Below are 24415 nucleotides of genomic sequence, written 5' to 3' on the forward strand. Positions count from 1 at the left end.
AAAGCTGCTTGCAATGCCACCTACATTTCCTTTCAAGTAGATAAAAGCCTTGTGATAGATGAATGTAATAAGACATTAACAACACCCACAGATATCTAAATGATGTCTATATTACGCCCAATATAGTCACAGAAAACCTTTGGAATAATATGAAATCTATGGTATTTCATATTATTTCAAAGTTCATACTATTTTAAATTAATAAAACTCATGAAAATCAATTTTCTAAAGTATAACTTCACTGTTTATATGGCCAAAAGTACATAAACAGCACTGCAGAACATAAATTTTTAAGTGATTTATTTATATTTCGATATATTGCTCACTTAACATTCTTGTTTACTAAACACAGGTGATCAAACAGGGAAGAATTTAAACTATTCATCAAATGTTTGATCTTTCTCAAATAAACTTGTTTTTACGGATGGAAAAAAACTTAGAATAATAAATCTAGCTCTCAGTGAGGTCTTCTTTGGATGTTATGGACTATTTTTGGAGGTTGGAAGAAAAATGCAAAGGCTGATCTGCAAAATACTTCTGAGAATTTTAAGCTCATCATTTATCTATGGATTTCTCCAAAGCACATTTGGTTGGGAAGTAAGAATGCTGCTTTGTATCTTTATGACTCTGCTAGTTAGAGGTATAAATGTGGAATCTAATTTAATCTCTTTGGATCTCAGTTTTCTTATCTCTACAATGTGAATTAATTGAGATTAAAATCATAATGAGGATCATATATAGAAAAGTCTTCCTTTTTTCCAGAACTGGAGACTTCAAAAAATTAACCAGACAACTTTTAAACTAAGAAAATATTTGTGTCAATATTGTCTACATAGCGTTAATTATCTGGATGGTAATTTTGCAATTTAAAGTGTTGATATGTGCTAACACTAGTTAGTCCTGTGCACATTCATACTCAGAATACTGACTGTTTTCTTTGTTCTGATTCTTTAGCTGTTGTGTGAATTTAGCTTCCAGTTATTATCTAAAACTGGGTTGAAAATGGGACTATTCGACATTATTTTTATAAAACATGGGGACCTAACATCCCTTGTTGCTAGATTTTTTACATTGCTCATAGGAGGGATTACCACTGTAACTGCATAAAGAGCACTTATTAATTTATGAAAGTTGAGAAGGTAGTCATTTGATCTTTTTAATTAAAAAAAGGAAACTGATTTGTAAATTTAATTTCTTAAATTTGTGTTTTCATATAACTTCCTGGGGCTTGCAAGAGTTGAAAGCTATATTACTGCCAAGAAGCCAGGAAGAATGAGTCATCTAGTCAGGAAACAAAGGCAATTAAGGCTTTTAACCTTTCACCCCTTAAAGACATTTTAACATATTTCAGTATGATCGAATCTATTGTGAATTTTCTGAAAATCTATTGTAAAGTTTCCCGATACTTTAAACAACATTTACCATATTTGCAAGGTATGTTTCAGTAGTTATTAAAAATCTCATTTGTCTTTAAATACTTTAAAAACTGGGTGAAAAATCGGAGGAATTAAATAGTGAATGCAATTAAATATAAAATGTAAGTTTGGGTGAATTGGCAAATAAAATTCCACAATGACCACATTCTACTTGAGTGCCATGTGTCTGTTTGGGAACAATCGCATTCTTGTCCGGACACAGCCGATGTGTGACTCATTCCCTCTTATAGCACATGGGACCCAGTCCTCTGGATTCTCCAGGACAAGCTCAGCTCTACAATCCTCCTGCCAGATACCACTAAAACAGAAGGAGCTCTCACTGTAGTAAAAATACATTTCATAAATTGACCACATTTTAGTGGAGCTGGACAGGAGTCCTTCAACCAGAGTCTTATCTAAATCAATTAAGGCTATATGGCATGGTCCTCCGTGTATTGTGCCACAGCAGTGGGGACATTTCAGTTGCTGAATATTGTACTTACCATTTTTCTGTTCCTCCTGCTTGCTTGCTTATAGATTTTTTTTTTTTTTTTTTTTTTTTTTTGACAGGGCCTTGCTGTGTCTCCCAGGCCTCCTGGAGTTCAGTGGTGTGATCAGAGCTCACTGCAGCCTCGACCTCCCCAGCTCAAGTGATCCTCCCACCTCAGACTCCTGAGTACCTGGGAGTATAGGTGCGAGCCATCATGTTCATCTAATTTATTTTTCACTTTTTCTAGAGACAAGGTCTCCCTCTGTTGCCCAGGTTAGTCGTGAACTCCCTGGTTCAAGCAATCCTCCTGCCTTGAACTCCCAAAGTGCAGGGATTACAGGCATGAGCCAGAGCTTCCAGCCAACCTTTTTTCTTTTTCTTTTTCTCTTTCTCCTCTGTCCTTTCTGCGCATCTACTTTTAGCAGCTCTGCATCTACTTATACTGTGTTGCTTTTCTACAAAGTTCAAAGGTGGAGCTTAGTTCAGGGGCTCATTATTACTAGCAATCTGAGCTCCAAATATGCAAGTTATTTCTGTAAATAACTAAAAAATTATTCAGTGCTCTAATCAGCTCATCACTTGGAAATGAAATTTAAAAATCGTCACATTAAAATAAAATTCAGTATTTTATATTCTCATTGGAAGAAAAACTTGAGTCTGTTTACATAATTTAATAGAAACCTTGAATCCTCTCTAAATATCACTTAATAAAACTCTCATGCTAAAATTTATGAACATTTTTATTATATATGCCAATCTAAATATTTTAATAGAGGCTTTTCCAAAATTGCTAAAGTAACTTTTAAATTTTTAGTTCACTAATTCTAGTAATAACTTCAGTAAGTGGGAGACAGCAAGAAATCTTTTAAAATGAATATACTATTCTAAGATAATTTCACTTGGCAAAGCTTAAGCAATGAATATGGAATATAATCATTTATGCTATATTATAATCTGAATATATGTTTTTATCCTTTAAGTAAAATACTGGTATAGTCAGAAAAAAAAGGTGAAAATATTTTGTCCCAAAGTGGTTTATAGTTGTCTCATATATATATCAAAAGTTTTTAATTTGTATTTTAAGTTCACAGTATCAACATATTCTGTTCAAAATGTGTGAGTTACTTCATATATTCTTCAGAGAGAAAAATTTTGACTTCAGAAAGTAAGCTATAGTATCTTACTCTTATATTATTGTTTCATACTATTTATGATACTAATAATATAATTTGGTTTTATACAAATTTCGTTTTCTTAAGAATGGCAGAAAAAAATCCAGGTTAGTGATTCCCAATAAATGATCAGATTACAATTGAAAATTCAGGGAAAAACATTATTGGTAAATAAATATTTTACATACTGAATTTTTGAATAACAGTGATATCTTTGTTAATAAAGAGGATATATTTAACTCATGTTTTACTTAAGGGCACTTCATTACTCCTGGTAAATAAGACACGGTGTATAAGATGCATTCTAGATAATGCATTCCAACATTTCTAACAGATGGCTTAACAGAAGATAGAAATTTTGCCCTACATTTTATTATTTTGCCACCTCTTACCCTGTATATCTCCACATTCTCTGTCATCTATCATCTTACAGCACCAGGCCATATACAGTAGTCCTCACTTATTAGTGGGACATATGTTCCAAGACTCCCAGGGATGCCTAAAACTGCAGATAGCACCAAACCCTATATTTATACTATGTTTTATTCTTATGCATACATACGTTTGATTTTGATTTATAAATTAGGCACAGTAAGAGATTCACAATGACTAATAATAAAATAGAACAATTATAACAATATACTGTGATAAAAGCTATGTGAATGTTTATTCCTGCAACTTTCCATTTGATATTTTTGGACCATGATTTACCGCAGGTAACCGAAACTGAAAACAGAAACATGGATAAGGGGAGGGCTATGTTGACTCAAAGTCTCAGTGGTTCTCCATTGCCTACCAAACCAAATACAAACGATTTTAGGCCTTGCATCTACTACTGTTTTTCAAGTACTCCACTGCCCATTCAAAATGTATGAACTTCCTAAGAAATCCCAAGCATTTTCCTAGCTCTTCATCTTTGTTCTTGTATCTGTGGCACAGGCCACTCTTTTCCCACTTAAATCTCTTCTCTGCTTGTTCCCTGTGGATAGAGTTGTCGAGTGGTCACAGTTCTGCTTAGTTAGAAAAAATTTCTCAGCCTCCTTGAGTAGAAATATATTAATAATTAAGTTCTCATCAATAAACCATGAGAAGAAGTAATATGCCTGTCCCGCTGTGTTCTCTTCCTCTTGTCATGAGCTGGAAGACAATCATGTCTCCAGCACAGCTTCAAACATGCAGACAAGAACAATACCCTAGGGTGGTGCTGGTCTCTGGACCTGTAGCAGCAACAGCATCAGAGATCTTGTTGGAAACACAGATTCTCCAGCCCCACTGCAAATTTAATGAAGCAGAAACTCAGGAAATGTGGCCCACAAATCAGTGTTTGAACAAGCTTTTCAGGTGACTATGATGCACATAAAGTTTGGAAAGCATTGTCCTAGGTGATAGTGGAGGAACAACCTGGACGAACCTATATTCACAAGTGGCCATTTGGAGCAGTGTCATCTCACTTACCCCTCTCATTTCACAGAGTTTATTTGTGAAATCATATAGTTCTTTAAGTTATTGAATTGTTGAGTCTCTGTCTTACAGAAGTTTAGTATTTGTCCTAATAGTATTTTTCAATATATAATGGCTATTTAATATTCCCACCCTGTTTAATATGTCCACCCGCTAAAATGGAAATCTCACTAGGTCTCTGCAAGTTTGCACTGGAAAATTGTGTAATGCCAAAGAAGGCCAGGCCAGTTTTGCCTTCCTTTAGTCTATTATATACACTGTTGATTGACATTTTTTAAAAATGGCAAATCGAATCCCATCACTCTTCCATTTCTAATTGCTACTAGACTCTCAATGCATTTAGGCTAAAAGATAGCATGGTTGCCTAGGCCTACAAGGTGTCACCTAAACTGATCCCTATCAGCCTCTCCAGTCTTATCTAGAGTCATTTCACCTTTCTCTCTGTTCTAGCTACACTTTCTATCTGTTTGTTCATTGTTCATGAATTGTGGTAAGCTTCTTCACACCTCAGTTTTTCTCATGAGGCTCACTTTCATGTCTTACTTCTCATCTTTCAGGTCTCTTCTCAAATATAATATAATTTCTTCTTCTCTCCCCCCATTTCATCCCTTCATATTCCATACGAATCAAGTAAAAAATCTTAAAATCTCTCATCTTGCCTGTACATTTCCACTCAGCATTAATTTCCTAAAAAATTAATGTAGTGCTTTCTACGAATCTTTCTATTGGGTGTTATGTCCTCCTTACCCCACCCACTATATTACAGGAAGCTTGATGAGAGGAGGTACCATGTCTACTTACTCACTATGTGCCCAGCATCTGGTACTAGGCCTGACACATGGTTAGCATTCTACAGGAATTCATGGAGTACAGGAACAAAATAGATTATTTGAAGCTCAAATAACACGACAACTTATAACTGAAGACTATTTGGATCCTACATACTTAGAAAAATGTTGTTTCCTAAAGTTTTATTTATCAGAGTTATCTCTACCTACTTAATGGGCTCAAATTCCTGCTTAATATATTTGTATTAATGATTCCATCAGAAACAATTTTGATCAAGGAATCATAGATTCTAGGTTAGGAATACATCATATCTCATGCACTGTTGTGATTTATTTTTCTAAAAGACAATTTTAATTCCGACATACCATTGCTAAGTTTTTCAAAGGATATCCCTTTCATAATGTACAATCTCATCATTCCAGAATTCAAAACTATTTTTAGGCCATAATCTAGGCTATTTCACATTTTCCCCAGCAAGGTAGCTATTGTTTCATTCAAATTAGACTATTCAATAGGTCTCATACATCTCTACCTCAGAGCCTTTGCACACTTTGTTCCTGTCTGCCAGAAATTCTCTCAGATTTTGGACATTTTTCTGAGACATTTCTCTCATGGTGACTAATTCTGCCTGCTGATTATGTCTTCATTCTTCAAGGTCCATTTCCAGTGCATCCCAGTAAACTGGCTAACCGAACACAAGTTACATGCAGGGTGATTCTTGTCAGTGTGGGTTCTTATCAGATTAGTGGCTTCCTGGCCACCAGGTTTCCCTGTGAAAGTGCTTCACAGTTGGTTTCTATCCTATGACATATAAGGAATACAAATACAGTAAGAATACTTGAAAGAGAACTTTGGGGAGTAAACTCAAAAATTCAAACAGTTCTAAAATATCAAATGCATAGATCAATTAATTAAATGGAAAATACAGCTCTACTTTAGAGCTATAACAAGAAGCTAACATATGTGCTGTAAAAAATAATAAATGTAAACAGCAAAAAACTAAATTAAGGTTTGGTATGGAGAAATCTTTAGCACTTTGCACAGTCCTGAAACTGTGAATACCTACAATATACATGTAGGACATTCCAGCATATAACTTAAGAGTATTGACACAGAAATTATCACCGAGGAAAAGGGATGTCATATGCCACAGTGGGTTATATCAAAATACAAAGTCTGAAAAATCATGGGATATGTGATTTACAATTGGTAAATTTCTGTTATTTAGTTAAATTAACAGTCTCGAACTCCCTCCCTTATAACAACACTTTATAACAACTTTATAACAACACTTAGTTAATATAAAAATTATTTGCCCCAGATGAGAATATAAAGCAACATTGTTGTACCTGGAGCCTGATTTGTTAGCAGCTCCAATGGCTACATTAAGTTATTCCAAGTGTTGTCACACTGGTGTTTTCCTGCAAGAGAATCTCACAGAGGTTCCCAGCCCTAGGATCTCCCTTGCCTGAGAACGTTTGGCTGTACTACCAATTTAACATACCACAGTATATTAAATTCAGTTCCCTGGAAGCAAAGTACATGCTGTAGCCTAATAAACATTTTTTGACTAAGGTACTATGTGGGAGTTGTACTCAAGGCATTCTTATTTGTAAAGGAAAGAGGAAAGCATTTAAGAATTATGAAGGAAACCAAGTGAAATGCTTCATTGAAAGCACTTGGATCTCAGAGCTAGCTCTTCCCTTTAAGAATAATCCTAATGCACATTAGGGTATCAAAACATTTTTCATTTAAGTACTCAGTCGATATGATTTTTCAAGGTCAAGATCATTATAACTTCAAAGTCCCTCTGCTCTTCTGAAGGCAAATGCTACTGAATGCTACAAAATCAGCAAACCAAATTAGCAACTCAACAAAGCTTCCTGATATAATGAAGATGGGCTATAAAACAGGATGTAACTCTTTTTTTCTTTTAAAACTAAATAATAGTATTTTTCATAAATGATTATGGGCATTACTCCAAACTGTTCCTCTTTGCTCAGCCATTATTCTAGTCATATAGCTTAAAAAATTGAAGACTTAGAATTAAATGACAACAATGACAAACTCTCCAATCTGTCTTTCTGAGAGAGGAGGCTCCATCATTTCCTGAAGCAGAAGACACCCGTGATTAGCCCAAGACTAAGAAATGGCTTCAAATCTGATGAGAGGCACTTTGATAATATGCCTCTTGCTCCCAGGGAAATAAATCTCAGAATTCTAGAAGAGAAAGCAGATTGAATATTTCATTTCTAAAAAGTGATCTGTGTTCAAGCAAAATAAAGATAAGTAAATGGTGCTTATACTCCCTCTGGACAGAGAGAGTAAATACAGTAAACAATTTACTATACAATGGCATGATCAAGAAAGATTCCTACAGCCTTCCAAAGGAAATGGCAGAATCTATGTAAATAGTGGAAGGGGTAAAAGTATTTAAGGGGGTGGGGTGAAGGTAAGAATCACATGGTATGTTGAGAGAACAATGATCCTTAAGAATTTAGGGATCCTTAAGAGTTGATTTGGTGCCACTCCTCCTACACCCAAATTTTTCTTGAAGAGCATATTACCAAGAAAGTATATATCTTAACCATAATTATTTTATGTTAAGTGAGCTGAAATAAACTCTATTGCAAATGGGATTTGAATAGCTTGAAGACAAGAGCAGGTTTTGGTCCCTCACCGTTTGTGTCTGGGTGTACCAGTAGCTTATACGAATTTGAAATATTAGGCCGATTTAAAAAAATTAAAAATGTATCTATGGAATAAATTTATGTGACAGTTCTGATTATGGGCCTGCATTTACAAGAAAAAAACAAGGATCTATGGATCATTAATTAAAACTAAGCAATTAAACAAAAACATTTGCCTGAGCTAAATAGGTTTAGAACATTATATTTTTGGTATGATTACATAAAATTGTATCATTTTATATAGGTGGATAATGATTACATATTACTCCTTTGTATAGCTGAGAGAGTACTTACATTAAACTGTACCTTCTTTGCCAAAAGGCCACTAATAGGCATCATATATAGGCCAGGCACGGTGGCTCATGCCTGTAATCCTAGCACTTTGGGAGGCCAAGGTTGGCAGATTACTTGAGGTCAGGAGTTCTAGACCAGCCTGGCCAACATGGTGAAACCCCGCCTCTACTAAAAATATAAAAATTAGTCAGAAATTGCTGGAACTCGGCAGGCGCAGGTTACAGTGAGCCAAGATTGTGCCACTGCACTCCAGCCTGGGCAACAGAGCAAGACTCCAACTCAAAAAAAAAAAAAAAAATAGGCACCACATAAGCTCTTTCCAAGATTAACAAAACTTGATAAATTTGTCATTTTGGAGAAGTTTAGCGTTTTTATTTCATATACTTGATAAACTGAGACTCAGCACATTCTTTGGACATTATATAACATCATCAATATTTGAATCTAGGTATAGAACTGGCTTGGCGGCTTGGTATCTTGCGCCCTGCCATTAGAAAGCACAGTCCATTTTAACAGCTCATTTTGCACCTGCCCTGGAATTATGCAGTCTGATTCATAGTTTCAGGAAGCTATTCAGTCAATAAAGGGATTTGGAATTGATAACTTCCTCACATATTTAAAGTTATTCTTTGGTCATATTCAAGTTGGTGATATTCATATTTTAATTAGATAATAAAAGTCTTTCACGTATATCAAGTATACCAAGATGAGTTGCAAATCCCTGAATCTTAAGTCATGATTTATATTGTGCCAAAATTCTTGCTCATTGCAGAGGAAGAAGTGAACACATAAAGCTGCTATTACCAAAGTTATTTGGTTGGAGAGAGTGACATAACTAGAAATAATAGTCAGCTTCCCAGGAGTGCCCACATGTATGAACTAACATGTAGTAGTATAAAAAACCAAGGTGATCAAAAGGAGTTTCATTTCATGAAGGCTAGATGAACTGCAATTATATCTAGAAAAGAAAGTGACCACTCAAAATCAGTTTAAAAATAAAGGAATGGTCATCATGGAGAATTTGTCTTTATAGGTTAATTCCTTTGGACATTAGTAACTTAAAATATGTGGAGGCTTGGCATGAAGGTCAAAGATGGCATGTTAAATCTTCAGGGCACACACATTTACACTAAAAAACACTTCTGTAACATTGTTTCAATCAACATTTCTGAACTTATTTGACCAGGGCATTGTTTCCATATATGCATAATACTGACATGTCTGTGAATGATGCTTTTGGACTAGATGACATAAAGAATGGTCTAAAAAGATGCTAAGTAAGGACTGACTGTCCTATGCTCATTGAGCTGCAAATCTGAGAGTTATCAGAATATTGCTTATGTAAGAGGCTGTCTTCTATGCAAGTAAACAATTGTAAATGGTGATCTGAGGATCATAATTCCTGGAGGCTCCAGTCTTAGCAATTCTATATTGAGATCAGGGGGTAAGGTGAGATTTTTCCTGATGGAACTAGTGAATACATTCCTTTTGAGAGAGAAGTTCCTCTGCTGTGAGTCCCTTTACAACCCCTTTTGGGATAGGGGTGTGAAAAGGCTACTTTCTAACACCTGACATATGGGAAACACTTGAAACAAATTCATTTAAGGATCTTTGAAATAAACTCATGTCGTTGGGAGACATGGATCTGGACTCTGAATAATATCTGACAACATGTAAACAGTCTGTGAACACTGGAGTCTGGCTATCATCAAGGAAGGCTAGATACACTCTCCTCATTGGTTTGGAAGAGAAGGAAGAGGAGTGCTAATAGATTGTCTAGGAGAAGGGTGCAAGAGTGCTTCTCTGTGGACTACATCTGAACCATATAGGAGGGCCAGCATTCCATCTTGGGTCCTGCCCAAGACTGCCTCCTATCAGAATTTTCCCTAAATAAAAAGATAATAATTTAGCCAGAACTCAAAGAGGGCAAATCACCAAAGAAGCTGCACATTACTCATCCACTATGTAAAGCCATGCTATAAGATTAAATTGAAATTTAAACATATACTTTTCATAAAAAGTAAAATTTTTAAAAAGTAACATAATGTCCTTAAGACCTATCCTGGATTATACAGACTAAAAAATGAGTACAGAACTTTAGAACTAAACTTCTTCACAGAACTTGGTTTCTAGACCTAAAATTTATTCTTTTAATACAAAAATTAGTCAGGCGTGGTGGTGGGTGCCTGTAATCCCAACTACTTGGGAGACTGAGGCAGGAGAATCATTTGAACCCTGAAGGTAGAGGTTGTAGTGAGCTGAGATCGCACCACTGCACTCCAGCCTGGGTGATGGAGACTCCATTCCAAAAAAAAAATTATATTATTTTAATCAGCTGTTCCCAATTACATTGTTCCAAATGCTAGTAAATACCAAAGGGTTATACTAGTTTTCTTGTCCTCTATCAAGCACTTATAAGATCAAGAACTTCATGACTTGAATTATTACAAACATCATAACATCTTTGCATATAAATATCTATGATTCCATAAGTGAATACATTGAGTTTCCAAGTTAAACTTGGCTAACATAGGAAATTTAAAAACATAAACTTTGTGAACTTATTTAATATGCAATAAAATGCTAATCACTGCAATCCTGGAAGTTGAAGATTTGTTTTCTTATTGAGAAAATGTATAGCAATGATGCAGACCAAAAAAAAAAAAAAAGGTGTGAAAGGAGCATTTTTATTAAAAGCAACATAAAATGAAAGAAAAGCAACAGTGTAAGAGAAACATGAGATATAACATGATGTAGTCTTATCTTAAATCTCCATAAAATTAGCCCAAATTCCTTTAAGTATATAATTCTTAGTTAAATTCACCATTGTATAAAGTCTCTTCTTCCTTAGTATGTTCTTTGTTCTTTCTAATTCATTTGGAGACTATTTAAAAATGAACCTCAAAGCAATTTTTGTGGTTTATCTTTTCATTGCTTCAGCAATAAAATGCCAACTTGCTCACTGTAATAGCTAGTGGCAGTATAATTATATTCAAGGGAAATATCTAGGTTCCCTTTCTCGTATTGTGTGATTATAGTGTTGAAAACTTCTGTAAATAAAGCAGTAACTGAAAACTTCTTTGGCTGTTTTGAAAACAATTCTGAGACTAAGCTGTTATCACTGACCAAGAGAAATATTCTAGAGCCGTTTTAATCATTACTTTCAGAAATGCTCTTTGGCAAGATGCATGACTCTGTCAGGATCAACAAAGCCCCTACATTACACATTGTTCCATTAATTTAAAATATTCTTATTTATCTGTCAGAAAGCTACTGATATTTGGTCAAGAATATTAGTACTGTCCAAATACCCTATATTTAGCCCTGGCCAAAGACATTCTTCATGTGGGAAAAAAAATCCAATGAATAAATCATTGCCTATATTTACTTTTTCTCTCTCTTGTGAGAACAGTTTAGAGCAGCAATCATTTTAATTAGCACATTGAGCATAAGAATGCATCATAGCAGTCGTTATATCCAGTTTTAAGACTGGAGAGTGTGGTGGCTTATCTAGATATACGGGTAATATATGCTCAGCTAAGCATATGGATTGTAATATAAATTATGATTGTAGATGGGGGGGTACAGAGGGACATGCACAATAGCTGCCTGTCTCCACTTAATCAGCTAACATTTTTCTAACACATACGAGAGAAGGATTTATTTTAACTGTTGAAATATGATAGAAAATGAGCCATGATAACATCTTCTATCAGCTTTTACATTTTGAAATATATAACTTTTTTCTATAGATGCAAAGTCACATTTAAAAAAATATTATTCAAAAGAGAAATGAGAAGCAAAAGATATGAGAACTATCTTGAAGATATCTCAAAATATCAAAGAAGATTGTGTGTTTTTACTTTAAACATTTTATCTCTTTTTTTTTTTTTTTTTTTTAAAGAGGAGATGGTGTAGTTAATCTTGAACACAATTCGATTTACTGGTTCAGGTTAGCTGGTTAAGACATTGGAGATAAATAAAACAAATTACCTTCTCTTGATACTGCCGCCTCGAAGAATCCAGAGACTGGATTAAAGCGGTGGCATGGCCGACAAACATGGCATAGCAGGTGGCCCCGACGATCATGCTCAGCATGGTAATCCAGAGGTCAGACATGCTGACTGGGGCTTGGGCTCCATACCCAATGCACAGCATGTGACTCATAGCTTTGAAGAGTGCGTATGAATACTGCTTTCCCCAAGAATCATTCTGGAACATAAGAGAAGAAGAAAATTGACTGAGCCATCAGGACGGCAGAATGAAAAGTGAGTAGGACCTGTACACAGAAGCATTATAAAATACTGAATACTGGAAAAATCCTTACAATGGAGCATTTACAAATGTACTTCTCACTAACTGTGAATTAAATGATGATGTTTTTCAAATCTTTCTTACTATGATGAAGTGGAAACAGTCTGCTGTTACTTACATGCGCTCTTTCTCAATTTTGAGTTCGCTGTTTTTAAAACTAAAATTCCTTTTGGGACAATGGTATGCCATGTAATAATGCCAAGAATGAATGCTTTAAGGTTTCAAGGAAATGTGGCCAAATAGTATTAATAATATATTTGCAAGTTATGAAATGCAGCAGACAGTATGACACATACAGGACAAAGTATAGACATTTTTTATCAAAACCATGAAGTTCAGATTTTAAAAATCCATATTGATATAGCTGTAAGTCCTTACCACTATACCTTTCCTTAAATAAAAATTTGAACAAATATATATTGGAAATGCAGGTCTGATAAATGGAAAGACTTCCTTGAAGCCCTCTCTCGAAGTGACGTATATTGTAATTTGTGTCAGGATTGAAGACGGCTGAATCTTGTTGGCTTTTTATAAAATAATAAAATGAAATAGGCGAAAGAACATCTTGGCTTATGTCCTGGGGAAAAAAATAGGAAATGCTGACTTCTGAGATTATTTATTAGTTGTAACTTCTGATGTCATTTCAAAAAAATTGCAAGCTCAATTTTTTAAAAATGCTGTCCAATGTATCTTATCTAATTTTTGTTAAAATTTAAATTAGTTTTTGGATAAATTTTATTGAACTCCCTAATTCAAGTATTACACAATTTATAAAAGCCAGAGCAAAATGAAAATGAGGGGGCTCTGGTTCAAAATGCAGGAAAAAAATGTTGTTAAATATAATAAAATATAAAGATTTTTCCTTTAAAACTACTTTATTATTTATAAAACCTAATGTGATAACAGTGATACATGAGTAACAATATAAACTTACAAATTTTAAAAATTAATATTTTAATGTCATAATTATATGTAATACCATAAATAATACTGTATTAATGTGATATTTTGATTGATCATAAAATTTTTCTGGCTTATTTTTCTGAAATTCATTTCTTAGATTATCAAAATTTATACAATTATCAACTTTGTTTTCAATGATTTAGTTGAAAATGACATTCGTTGCTCTTGGCTATTGCAAGATTACGAATAATTTTACATATTTTTAAATTTAAAAATGATCTTTCTATTAATTCAAATGTTATTAAACCTGTTAGGAGTATTTTATAGGCAGTGAGATTAGGGTCAACTTCTGATAATTTATTTAAAAATATATATTTGAGTATATTTGGAGCTGATGATTTTCATAGAACAACTTTTCAATAAATATTTAACTTATCATGCCAATCAGTTTCATACCAATTTCACATAGAATTTAGATTTTACATCTGAATTTATTTTTTAATTCAATTTTTTACTTTTAGGTAATTATAGATTTACATGTAAGTTATAAGAAATAATAGAGAGAGATTCTATGTACTCTTCACTCAGCTTCCCCAGAGGTAACATGCTGCAAACTATATAGTATAGTTTCATAGCCAGGAAATTGACATTGAGATAATGTACTCATCTCATTTATAGCGCACTAATTTAAGTGTACTCATTTGTGTGCCTATATGTGTGTGTGTGTATTTACTTCTATGCAATTTTGTCACATGTGTAGGTTCATGTATTTATTACCACAGTCAAGACACAGAATAATTCCATCACAAGGGTCACTTATACTGCCTTTTATTGAATTGAATGTTAAATTTAAATGTATGCAAGGATGTTTTAGTGTTTCTTCTGATATTTCCTGTAACTTGTTAAGGCTGTGCAAAAAATTGAAAGTAGTTTCAAGATTTGCATATAATTTTAAATGCCTGTTTATATATTGTATTGCTATGTTTTTAGTTACACAGAAAGTTTAATTTAAAAATTATCTTCCTTGTTAATTGGTTTAATTTAAAACTTCATATAAAAATAGTGTTATTTTCCATCAAATGTGAGCCTTAAATTCAATTTGTATTTCTAAGTTTATGGACATCTGCTGTGCAATTTTGCAGCAGCTTTCAAAACTGGACATTGTAAACGCTGAAGAATTCTAATGACTTTCTAAAGTGCTGACTGCCGTGCCCATGTGTAAACATTTATTTTGTAATAATTTATTTACAAAGTTTACTGCCTAAGTGCCATGGGTATAGTCTTGGAATTGAGGTGGGAGATTTGATATTTGTGTAGACACTACGGGGATGATCCCTTGGGACTGATGATCAGGCTGTCTACTCACCGTGGGTGTTCTCCCTGCCTGCATGGGTAACCACTTTCATCTCTCACGACTGCCTTTGTTGCTGCTGCTTCTCCTGCTGCTACAGATAGTCACTCCTAATCTGGGCCCAGTCCTGGTTTGGCCACATCAGGGACACAAGGCATCCAGACTGCTGAGTAATGCATATGCAGCCTTGCTGCTAGGCCAATTGCATGTCTCCTGTGCCTACAGGCCTGAATCTGTGTGTGTGCTGCTGCCATCCTGCAGCTCTGCTGCTCATGTTCACACCCTGTTGTCCTAGTGGACTTCACTTACAAAACATAAGTTCAAAGATAAAATTATTAAGAGTTTCAAGATGGCAGGAGCAGAACATTAAACCAAGCACAGGGTTCTTTTGACAGTGAGGGGCCCTGTGCAACTTCAAGGTCACATATCAATGAAGCCGAAACTGGATTTGTCAAATTAACTCTTAAATTATCATAAACTTTTCAAGCTATTTTATTTTGAATAGATATGGGTAGTTTTGTTTGTTGTTAATAGGGCTCTCCAACATCAAATTTGTGGATTTAAACAATAAAACAGAAGATTTAAAAGCCCAGTCTTATAAACCTTGGAACTGCACATAGCTGCTAAAAAATAAAGAAAATAGCCCCATTTAGCTGAAAGGATTAAGGTTCTTAAAGTGAAATTCACTATTATTTAATTATAATAAAAGTCCTGCTCATATTAAATTATCCTCTCTATATATGTATTTCCACACAAGTAAAAAATAAGATTTAATTTTAACACAAGAAAATTACTTGTATGTCATAATATTTTAATATGTATATAGTATAATAAACTCATGCAAAAACTCTTATTTTGGAGAACGAGCAAATTTATACTTTATTTTACAAGCAAAAATGTATAATACTCAGAAATACATCTAAGATTTCCAAAATTCTAGATGGTCCATGAACAAGAAATTGTATATTTACTTTTACTAAAATGCAAAATCTAATTCAAGATTTCCTTTCTCCACATAAGGGCACAGAGAAGGTGTATTGTTAAAGCTTCTTGAGGTATTTAGATAAAATGGAAATAATAAAAAGTTCAGTGGGGTGTCAAGTGGAGACTACACTTTAATTTTATTGGTATTGTTTATTTCTTTTTGTATGAATGGAGGCAGGGTATGGAGGTGGAAAAGAAAGTTTAATTCAGTTTTTCAAAATAACGCAGCTATGTCTATTTTCATTTATCTCACTAGAGGCACAAAACACACACCTGCATATACATGCTATTAAATGACTTGAAATAAATATATATTAAAAATGCTTTTTTTTTTTTTTTTTTTTGAGATGGAGTTTTGCTCTTGTTGCCCAGGCTGGAGTGCAATGGTGCAATCTCAGCTCACTGCAACCTCCGCCTCCTGGGTTCAAGTGATTCTTTTGCCTCAGCCTCCCGAGCAGCTGGGATTAGTGCCACCATGCCCAGCTAATTTTTGCATTTTTAGTAGAGACGGAGTTTCACCATGTTGGTCATACTGGTCTCAAACTCCTCAAATTCAAATTCCATCACCTCAGGCAATCCACCTGCCTTGGCCTCCTAAAGTGCTGGGATTACAGGCAGAAGCCACTGTGCCCAGCCTAAAAATGCTTTCTTATTTTTAAAAATCATGAGCAACTTTTCTATTTTCCATCTTCCCATGTTTCCATTCCTCTCTCTACCTACATTTCCCCAAAATCAGGTATGGATCATTCTGTACCTTTTTCCATGTTCATATAATCACACACACACATGCACATACACAGATCCGTGATTCTGGCTTTTTTTCTCACAAAAATGAATCCTATTATATATGCTCTTATTGTTGTTATCACATATAAAATGCCTCCAAATAATCTGTTGTTCATATAACTATGTAATAGTTTGTTGATCATACCGTAGTTAATTCACTCGTTTTTTCCATTGTTCTCCAGCTTTTGCCACTACAAACTATTCTTTAATAAAAAACTTTATCCATATATCTTTTCTTTCCATCAATAAGACTCCCAAGAGTGTGATTGTTGGTTCAAAGAGTAAGATCTTCAGTTTGATTTTAAAATATATTGCCAGATTGATTCAAAAGGCAGTACCTTTTCCAAGCAATGTGTGAAAATATACTGTATCACCTTATATAGTGAGAAATAATAACCCATTGTTACTTTTATTAGCATTTCCCTAGCCAAGGAATTTGAGAAGGCGTTCGTGTATTTATTCACCAAATGGGCTTGCTCATCTCTAATGAAATTTTTTTTCCTTATTAATTTGCAATGCCTCCTTGAAGACTGGATATCACCCCTTTAACTGATATGTGCTATAAATATTTATTCCTAATTTATCACTTGCCTATTGACCTTCTAATCATATAATTTCTCATATAAATATTTCAATTAGTTTATGTAGGAAAATTAAATCTGTAATTTCCTTGGCAGCTGCTGGATTTCTCGTAATGATTAAAAAGGTATCTCTAAATGAGATTATTCCTATGTCCTGAATGTTTTTTCAGATTATTTTATTTTTTATATTTACTTATACTTACATCTGTTACCTAGAGAAAGGTTTTTTTTTTGTATATAGAAAACTTCACATTTTCTTTATTCTAAATAAATGGATTGTCTTTTGTGTCAGTATATAACTTTTAATAAATCAACAGTTCTCCATATAGAGAAAAACATCTCTTTTATTATATATTGCCTCTATAAAAATGGTATTTGTGTCTGGGCTCAATATTTTGTTTCACTGCTCTGTTTAGCCACTTTTATACTGAGTTTTAATTAAACAAGGTTTAATTAAACGAGGTCCTTGTTTAAAAAACAAGGACCATCTCAATTCCAACAGGGGTTTAAACTGAACTACTATGTGAGAGAATTTGTGTAAGACCATGGGTCATGCAGGTAAAAATCTAAAACACGAAGTTTGATGTGGAATAGGAGTATTTGGAGGCTGAGAAAAGTTGCCAAACCCCATAGTATGTGTGTGTACATACATAAAATTGTAGCCAGTCTAAATTGTAGAGAAGAAACAGGAGGAAATGAGGAACATACCAGAAATACGAGAGAATAGGGAACATACCAGGAAACACAGTGATGACCAGAGTCTGAGTCCTTAAAACATTTTCAGTACAAAACAGGAAGCCAACGAAAAATTTTGAGCAGAGAATGATACGATCTAAACTGTATTTTAGGAAGATTGATCAGGCAGAATTGTAGAGTGCTGGTTCTTAACTAAGGATGATTTTACCACTTAGGAGACATATGGCAACATACAACATCTGCAGACATTTTAGTTTTCACAACTGGCAGAGGTGCTATTAATATCTAAAGGGTAGAGGCCAGTGATGCTGTTAAAAATTCTGCAGTTCAGAGGAGACTCCCTCTCCTGCCTCACAACAAAAAATTAGGTGGTCCAAAATATCAGCTGTGGTGAGGCTGAAAAATCCTGAGGTAGAGGAAGGATGTAAAAAGGACCAAATACAGAAGTCAGTATAAATGTTATTACAAGTTTATGAGACGTGAAATGAGAACTTAAATAATATAAAAGTATAAAGCAATAACAATAACAATTTTGAGAAGATAGTATATACAGAATGTAGAATATTAGAGATTCATGGAAAATCCAGAAGGATTAACGAAATATAGGCTTTCTCTCTCTCTTTCTCCCCCTTCCTCTTTCTTTCCTTCTATCTTCTTTTCCTTCCCTTCCTTCCTTCCTTCCTTCCTTCCTTCCCTCCCACCCTCCTTTTCTTTTCTTTTTTTCTTTTCTTTCTTTTCTTGTCTTTCTTTCCTCTCACTCTTTTATGCAAGCTAGAGTCCAGTGGCATAACCACAGCTCATAGAATTTGAGCTGTAACCACAAATTCCTGGGCTCCAGCAATCCCATATCAGCCTTCTGAGTAGCCGGGACGACAGGCATAAGCCACTGTACCTGGTCCTTAGGCTATTCTTCATGAAGAGTGAATGATTAGGCATAAGGTTCTTCTCTGTTACTCTACAAGGCCAATATTGCTTTCTTTAGACACTGAATTTTGTCTACACACATTGCTTGTGTTTGCAAGGGCCAAGTGAACCATAAAAAAGGAAAGTGAGCATTTAAGTAGCAGATTCTGAGGCTGGTGTTGAAAGAATTCCAAGTAGAGGAATGATATCCTAACCCCTCCCCCACCATACCTACATATCATTAAAATCCCAGGAACAAAGGGCTTGTATTAGTCCATTCTCATGCTACTAATAAAGATATACCTGAGACTGGGTAATTTATAAAGGAAAGTGGTTTAATTGACTCAGTTCAGCATGGCTGGGGATGCCTCAGGAAACATAACCATGGCAGAAGGGGAAGCAAACACGTCCTTCTTCACAGCGTGGCAGGAGAGAGAAATGCCAAGCAAACGGGATAAAGGTCCCTTATACAACCATCAGATCTAATGAGAACTCACTCACTATCATGAGAACAGCAGCATGGGGATAACTCCCCCACGATTCAATCACCTCCCACCGGGTTCCTCCCACAATAAGTGGGGATTATGAGAACTACAATTCAAGATGAGATTTTGGTGGGGACACAGCCAAACCCTATCAGGGCTCAAGGAGAAAAAATAGATTGACTGTGATAAAACACACACAAAATGTTATCCTTATAAACAGTATATTATAAATCAGGTACATGGTTCTAAACTGTTCAAAGCACCAATTATTATGTTAAACTAGTTTAATCATGAGTACTATTCTTACCATCATTTGACAAATAATGACATGGAAGCAGAGTACCTAAGTGACTTGCCCAGGGTTAAAACTTTGTAAGTGGAAGATTCAGTGTTTTCAATCCATGCAGTCTCCTTCTAGGGACCACAGTATTATTACATTATACTGCTCTCATTTTTTTTTATTTTATTATTATTATACTTTAAGTTTTAGGGTACATGTGGACAATGTGCCGGTTTGTTACATATGTATACATGTGCCATGTTAGTGTGCTGTACCCATTAATTCGTCATTTAGCATTACGTATATCTCCTAATGCTATCCCTCCCCCCTCCCCCCCACCCCACGACAGTCCTTGGAGTGTGATGTTCCCCTTCCTGTGTCCATGTGTTCTCACTGTTCAATTCCCACCTATGAGTGAGAACATGTGGTGTTTGGTTTTTTGTCCTTGCAATAGTTTGCTGAGAATGATGGTTTCCAGTTTCATCCATGTCCCTACAAAGGACACGAACTCATCATTTTTTCTGGCTGCATAGTATTCCATGGTGTATATGTGCCACATTTTCTTAATCCAGTCTATCATTGTTGGACATTTGGGTTGGTTCCAAGTCTTTGCTATTGTGAATAGTGCCGCAATAAACATACATGTGCATGTGTCTTTATAGCAGCATGATTTATAGTCCTTTGGGTATATACCCAGTAATGGGATGGCTGGGTCAAATGGTATTTCTAGTTCTAGATCCCTGAGGAATCGCCACACTGACTTCCACAATGGTTGAACTAGTTTACAGTCCCAGCAACAGTGTAAAAGTGTTCCTATTTCTCCACATCCTCTCCAGCACCTGTTGTTTCCTGACTTTCTAATGATTGTCATTCTAACTGGTGTGAGATGGTATCTCATTGTGGTTTTGATTTGCATTTCTCTGATGGCCAGTGATGATGAGTATTTTTTCATGTGTTTTTTGGCTGCATAAATGTCTTCTTTTGAGAAGTGTCTGTTCATATCCTTTGCCCACCTTTTGATGGGGTTGATTGTTTTTTTCTTGTAAATTTGTTTGAATTCATTGTATATTCTGGATATTAGCCCTTTGTCAGATGAGTAGGTTGCAAAAATTTTCTCCCATTCTGTAGGTTGCCTGTTCACTCTGATGGTAGTTTCTTTTGCTGTGCAGAAGCTCTTTAGTTTAATTAGATCCCATTTGTCAATTTTGGCTTTTGTTGCCATTGCTTTTGGTGTTTTAGACATGAAGTCCTTGCCCATGCCTATGTCCTGAATGGTATTGCCTATGTTTTCTTCTAGGGTTTTTATGGTTTTAGGTCTAACATGTAAGTCTTTAATCCATCTTGAATTAATTTTTGTGTAAGGTATAAGGAAGGGATCCAGTTTCAGCTTTCTACATATGGCTAGCCAGTTTTCCCAGCACCATTTATTAAATATGGAATCTTTTCCCTATTTCTTGTTTTTGTCAGGTTTGTCAAAGATCAGATGGTTGTAGATATGCTGCATTATTTCTGAGCGCTCTGTTCTGTTCCATTGATCTATATCTCTGTTTTGGTACCAGTACCATGCTGTTTTGGTTACTGTAGCCTTGTAGTATAGTTTGAAGTCAGGTAGTGTGATGCCTCTGGCTTTGTTCTTTTGGCTTAGGATTGACTTGGCGATGCGGGCTCTTTTTTGCTTCCATATGAACTTTAAAGTAGATTTTTCCAATTCTGTGAAGAAAGTCATTGGTAGCTTGATGGGGATGGCATTGAATCTATAAATTACCTTGGGCAGTATGGGCATTTTCAGGATATTGATTCTTCCTACCCATGAGCATGGAATGTTTTTCCATTTGTTTGTATCCTCTTTTATTTCATTGAGCAGTGGTTTGTAGTTCTCCTTGAAGAGGTAAGTTGGATTCCTAGGTATTTTATTCTATTTGAAGCAATTGTGAATGGGAGTTCACTCATGATTTGGCTCTCTGTCTGTTATTAGTGTATAAGAATGCTTGTGATTTTTGTACATTGATTTTGTATCCTGAGACTTTGCTGAAGTTGCTTATCAGCTTAAGGAGATTTTGGGCTGAGACAATGGGGTTTTCTGGATATAAAATCATGTCACCTGCAAACAGGGACAATTTGACTTCCTCTTTTCCTAATTGAATGCCCTTTATTTCCTTCTCCTGCCTAATTGCCCTGGCCAGAACTTCCAACACTATGTTGAAGAGGAGTGGTGAGAGAGGGCATCCCTGTCTTGTGCCAGTTTTCAAAGGGAATGCTTCCAGTTTTTGCCCATTCAGTATGATATTGGCTGTGGGTTTGTCATAGACAGCTCTTATTATTTTGAGATATGTCCCATCAATACCTAATTTATGGAGAGTTTTTAGCATGAAGCATTGTTGAATTTTGTCAAAGGCCTTTTCTGCATCTATTGAGATAATCATGTGGTTTTTGTCTTTGGTTCTGTTTATATGCTGGATTACGTTTATTGATTTGCGTATGCTGAACCAGCCTTGCATCCCAGAGATGAAACCCACTTGATCATGGTGGATAAGCTTTTTGATGTGCTGCTGGATTCGGTTTGCCAGTATTTTACTGAGGATTTTTGCATCAATGTTCATTAAGGATATTGGTCTAAAATTCTCTTTTTTGGTTGTGTCTCTGCCAGGCTTTGGTATCAGGATGATGCTGGCCTCATAAAATGAGTTAGGGAGGATTCCCTCTTTTTCTATTGATTGGAATAGTTTCAGAAGGAATGGTACCAGCTCCTCCTTGTACCTCTGGTAGAATTTGGCTGTGAATTCATCTGGTCCTGGACTTTTTTTGGTTGGTAAGCTACTGATTATTGCCACAATTTCAGAGCCTGTTATTGGTCTATTCAGAGATTCCACTTCTTCCTGGTTTAGTATTGGGAGGGTGTATGTTTCCAAGAATTTATCCATTTCTTCTAGATTTTCTAGTTTATTTGCATAGAGGTGTTTGTAGTATTCTCTGTCGATCCCACAGAAATACTGCTCTCATTTTTACAAGCCTACAAAAGTTATAGGTTTTTTTTTCCCCCTTTGGGCATCCTGTTTGCCTTATTTTAATCTACCACCACTGAATGATGGCTTGAATGGGAGATTTAGGCTATCATCTGAGAAAGTTTTGTGAAAATCTAGGAATGTTTATAATCCCATTCTGCCTTTTTTCTTGTGTTACATGGCTATTCCTTTTTCATCTTGTAAAGACGACTCTATTATATTTTAGTGTACATTAATAATATGGTATTTTATGCGAATGGGAGACTGTATACTCAAAGCGCTTTACCATACAATCCAAATATACCCAATTTCGTATAGTCTGAATCCTATAGACAATAAGCAAATAAAATATAAGGGAACGGTTTCAATTGAGGTTTATCTTGTTTTCATTTTAGGTAACAATGTACCAACAATTTGTTCCTTTTAGATTATATTTTTGTTATTAAAAGTGTTCATTTAGTTAATCACTTCACTGAAGCATCACTGAAAATAATTTTTTTGGGGAAAAGATATTGAGTCAAATTAATGGGAACATAGTAAGTACCTTTGCTTATTCCACATGAGAACTTTCTCTTAGTAATAATGCATTTTGAGCTTTCTATAGGCTTGAATGAAAATACTTTCAAGTCATCCTGTCCATATTGTTACTAAATTTAGGGAGTCAGGATGAAGGGCTATTTGCAAAAAAAAAAAGAAAAGAAAAGAAAAAGGAATATTTATTCTCCAGCGTCCTAGACCTCCTGACATAATACATTCAATTCAAACTTAGCCACTCAGTAGCCTGCCATGGGAACAAAAGCTCTCCAGTCCACCAGCTTTCACATGAGCTGAAATTTATTTAATTTAGGGGGCCAAAACTTTCCATTACTGAATATCAGAATTAATTTTTCTTTATTATTTGCAAGCAAATACAAGCATAAACCTGTTAAGTAGGTAAAATCTTAGGAAAATCTAAAATATGGCACTCAGAGACTCTGAAGTGCACAAACCAACTGCTAAAATATTGAAGAATCAATGGATAATAAAGAGGTGAAATTAGAAAGCCACGAGTAGAGTAAAAATTCTTCAGAGCTAGGCTACAAAATGTTGATCAGCATGTCTAATTTTTTCCTGCAGTCATTGCATAAATATATCATTTTTATCAATTTTGGAAATGCCAATCAGATAGAAAGTTACATTTAAAAGTTCTTAAGGAAAAGAACATAGTGTAGCCTAATTCATTTGCAGTCATAAGAAATATAACAGGTCATCAGTTTCAAAAAGAGTGTGTTTACTTGAATACACCATAATTTTATTATCTGTATACAGTTGGTCTTTGAACAATGCAGGCGTTAAGGATGCCAACCCTGGGCATGAGATGACTTTTGACTTAATTAATCAATTAATTAATTATTTGAAGACAGAGTCTTGCTCTCTTCCCTAGGCTGAAGTACATTGGCACAACTATAGTTCACTGCAGCTGGAACTTCTAGGCTCAAATGACCCTCTGCTTCAACCTCCTGAGCAGCTAGGACTATACACGTGCACCACCATGACCAGCTTATGTTTAAAAATTTTATAGAGATAAGGTCTTGCTATGTTGCCAAAGCTGGTTTCAGACTCCTGGCTTGAAGCAATCTTCGTGGCTCTGCCTCCCAAAGTGCTGGGATTTTAGGCGTGAGCCACCCTGCCTGGCGTATTTTTCTTATATTTAGTGCTGTGATCTGCATAAAAAACATTCATACCTCTGATAACAACCCTTTGCCTTATAAGAGGGCTCAAACAGTTTTTAGCAGTAAAATATAGAAGTATTGCATAATTAAATGTTTGTTGCCATGAA

At 35.1% G+C, this 24415-nt stretch overlaps 1 protein-coding gene across 1 annotated transcript in view; it reads right to left on the reverse strand.

Moving 5' to 3' along the window:
- Window positions 1–24415, reverse strand: part of HCN1 (hyperpolarization activated cyclic nucleotide gated potassium channel 1) — a 407076-nt gene that overhangs the window by 124609 nt on the left and 258052 nt on the right. Inside the window, exon 4 of the mRNA XM_030814040.1 lies at window positions 12305–12523. Within this exon, the coding sequence (XP_030669900.1) occupies window positions 12305–12523 (219 nt within the window). The remainder of the gene's footprint in view (window positions 1–12304; window positions 12524–24415) is intronic.

The sequence above is a fragment of the Nomascus leucogenys genome, chromosome 6, assembly GCF_006542625.1.
Source record: "Nomascus leucogenys isolate Asia chromosome 6, Asia_NLE_v1, whole genome shotgun sequence".
Lineage (NCBI taxonomy): Eukaryota > Metazoa > Chordata > Mammalia > Primates > Hylobatidae > Nomascus > Nomascus leucogenys.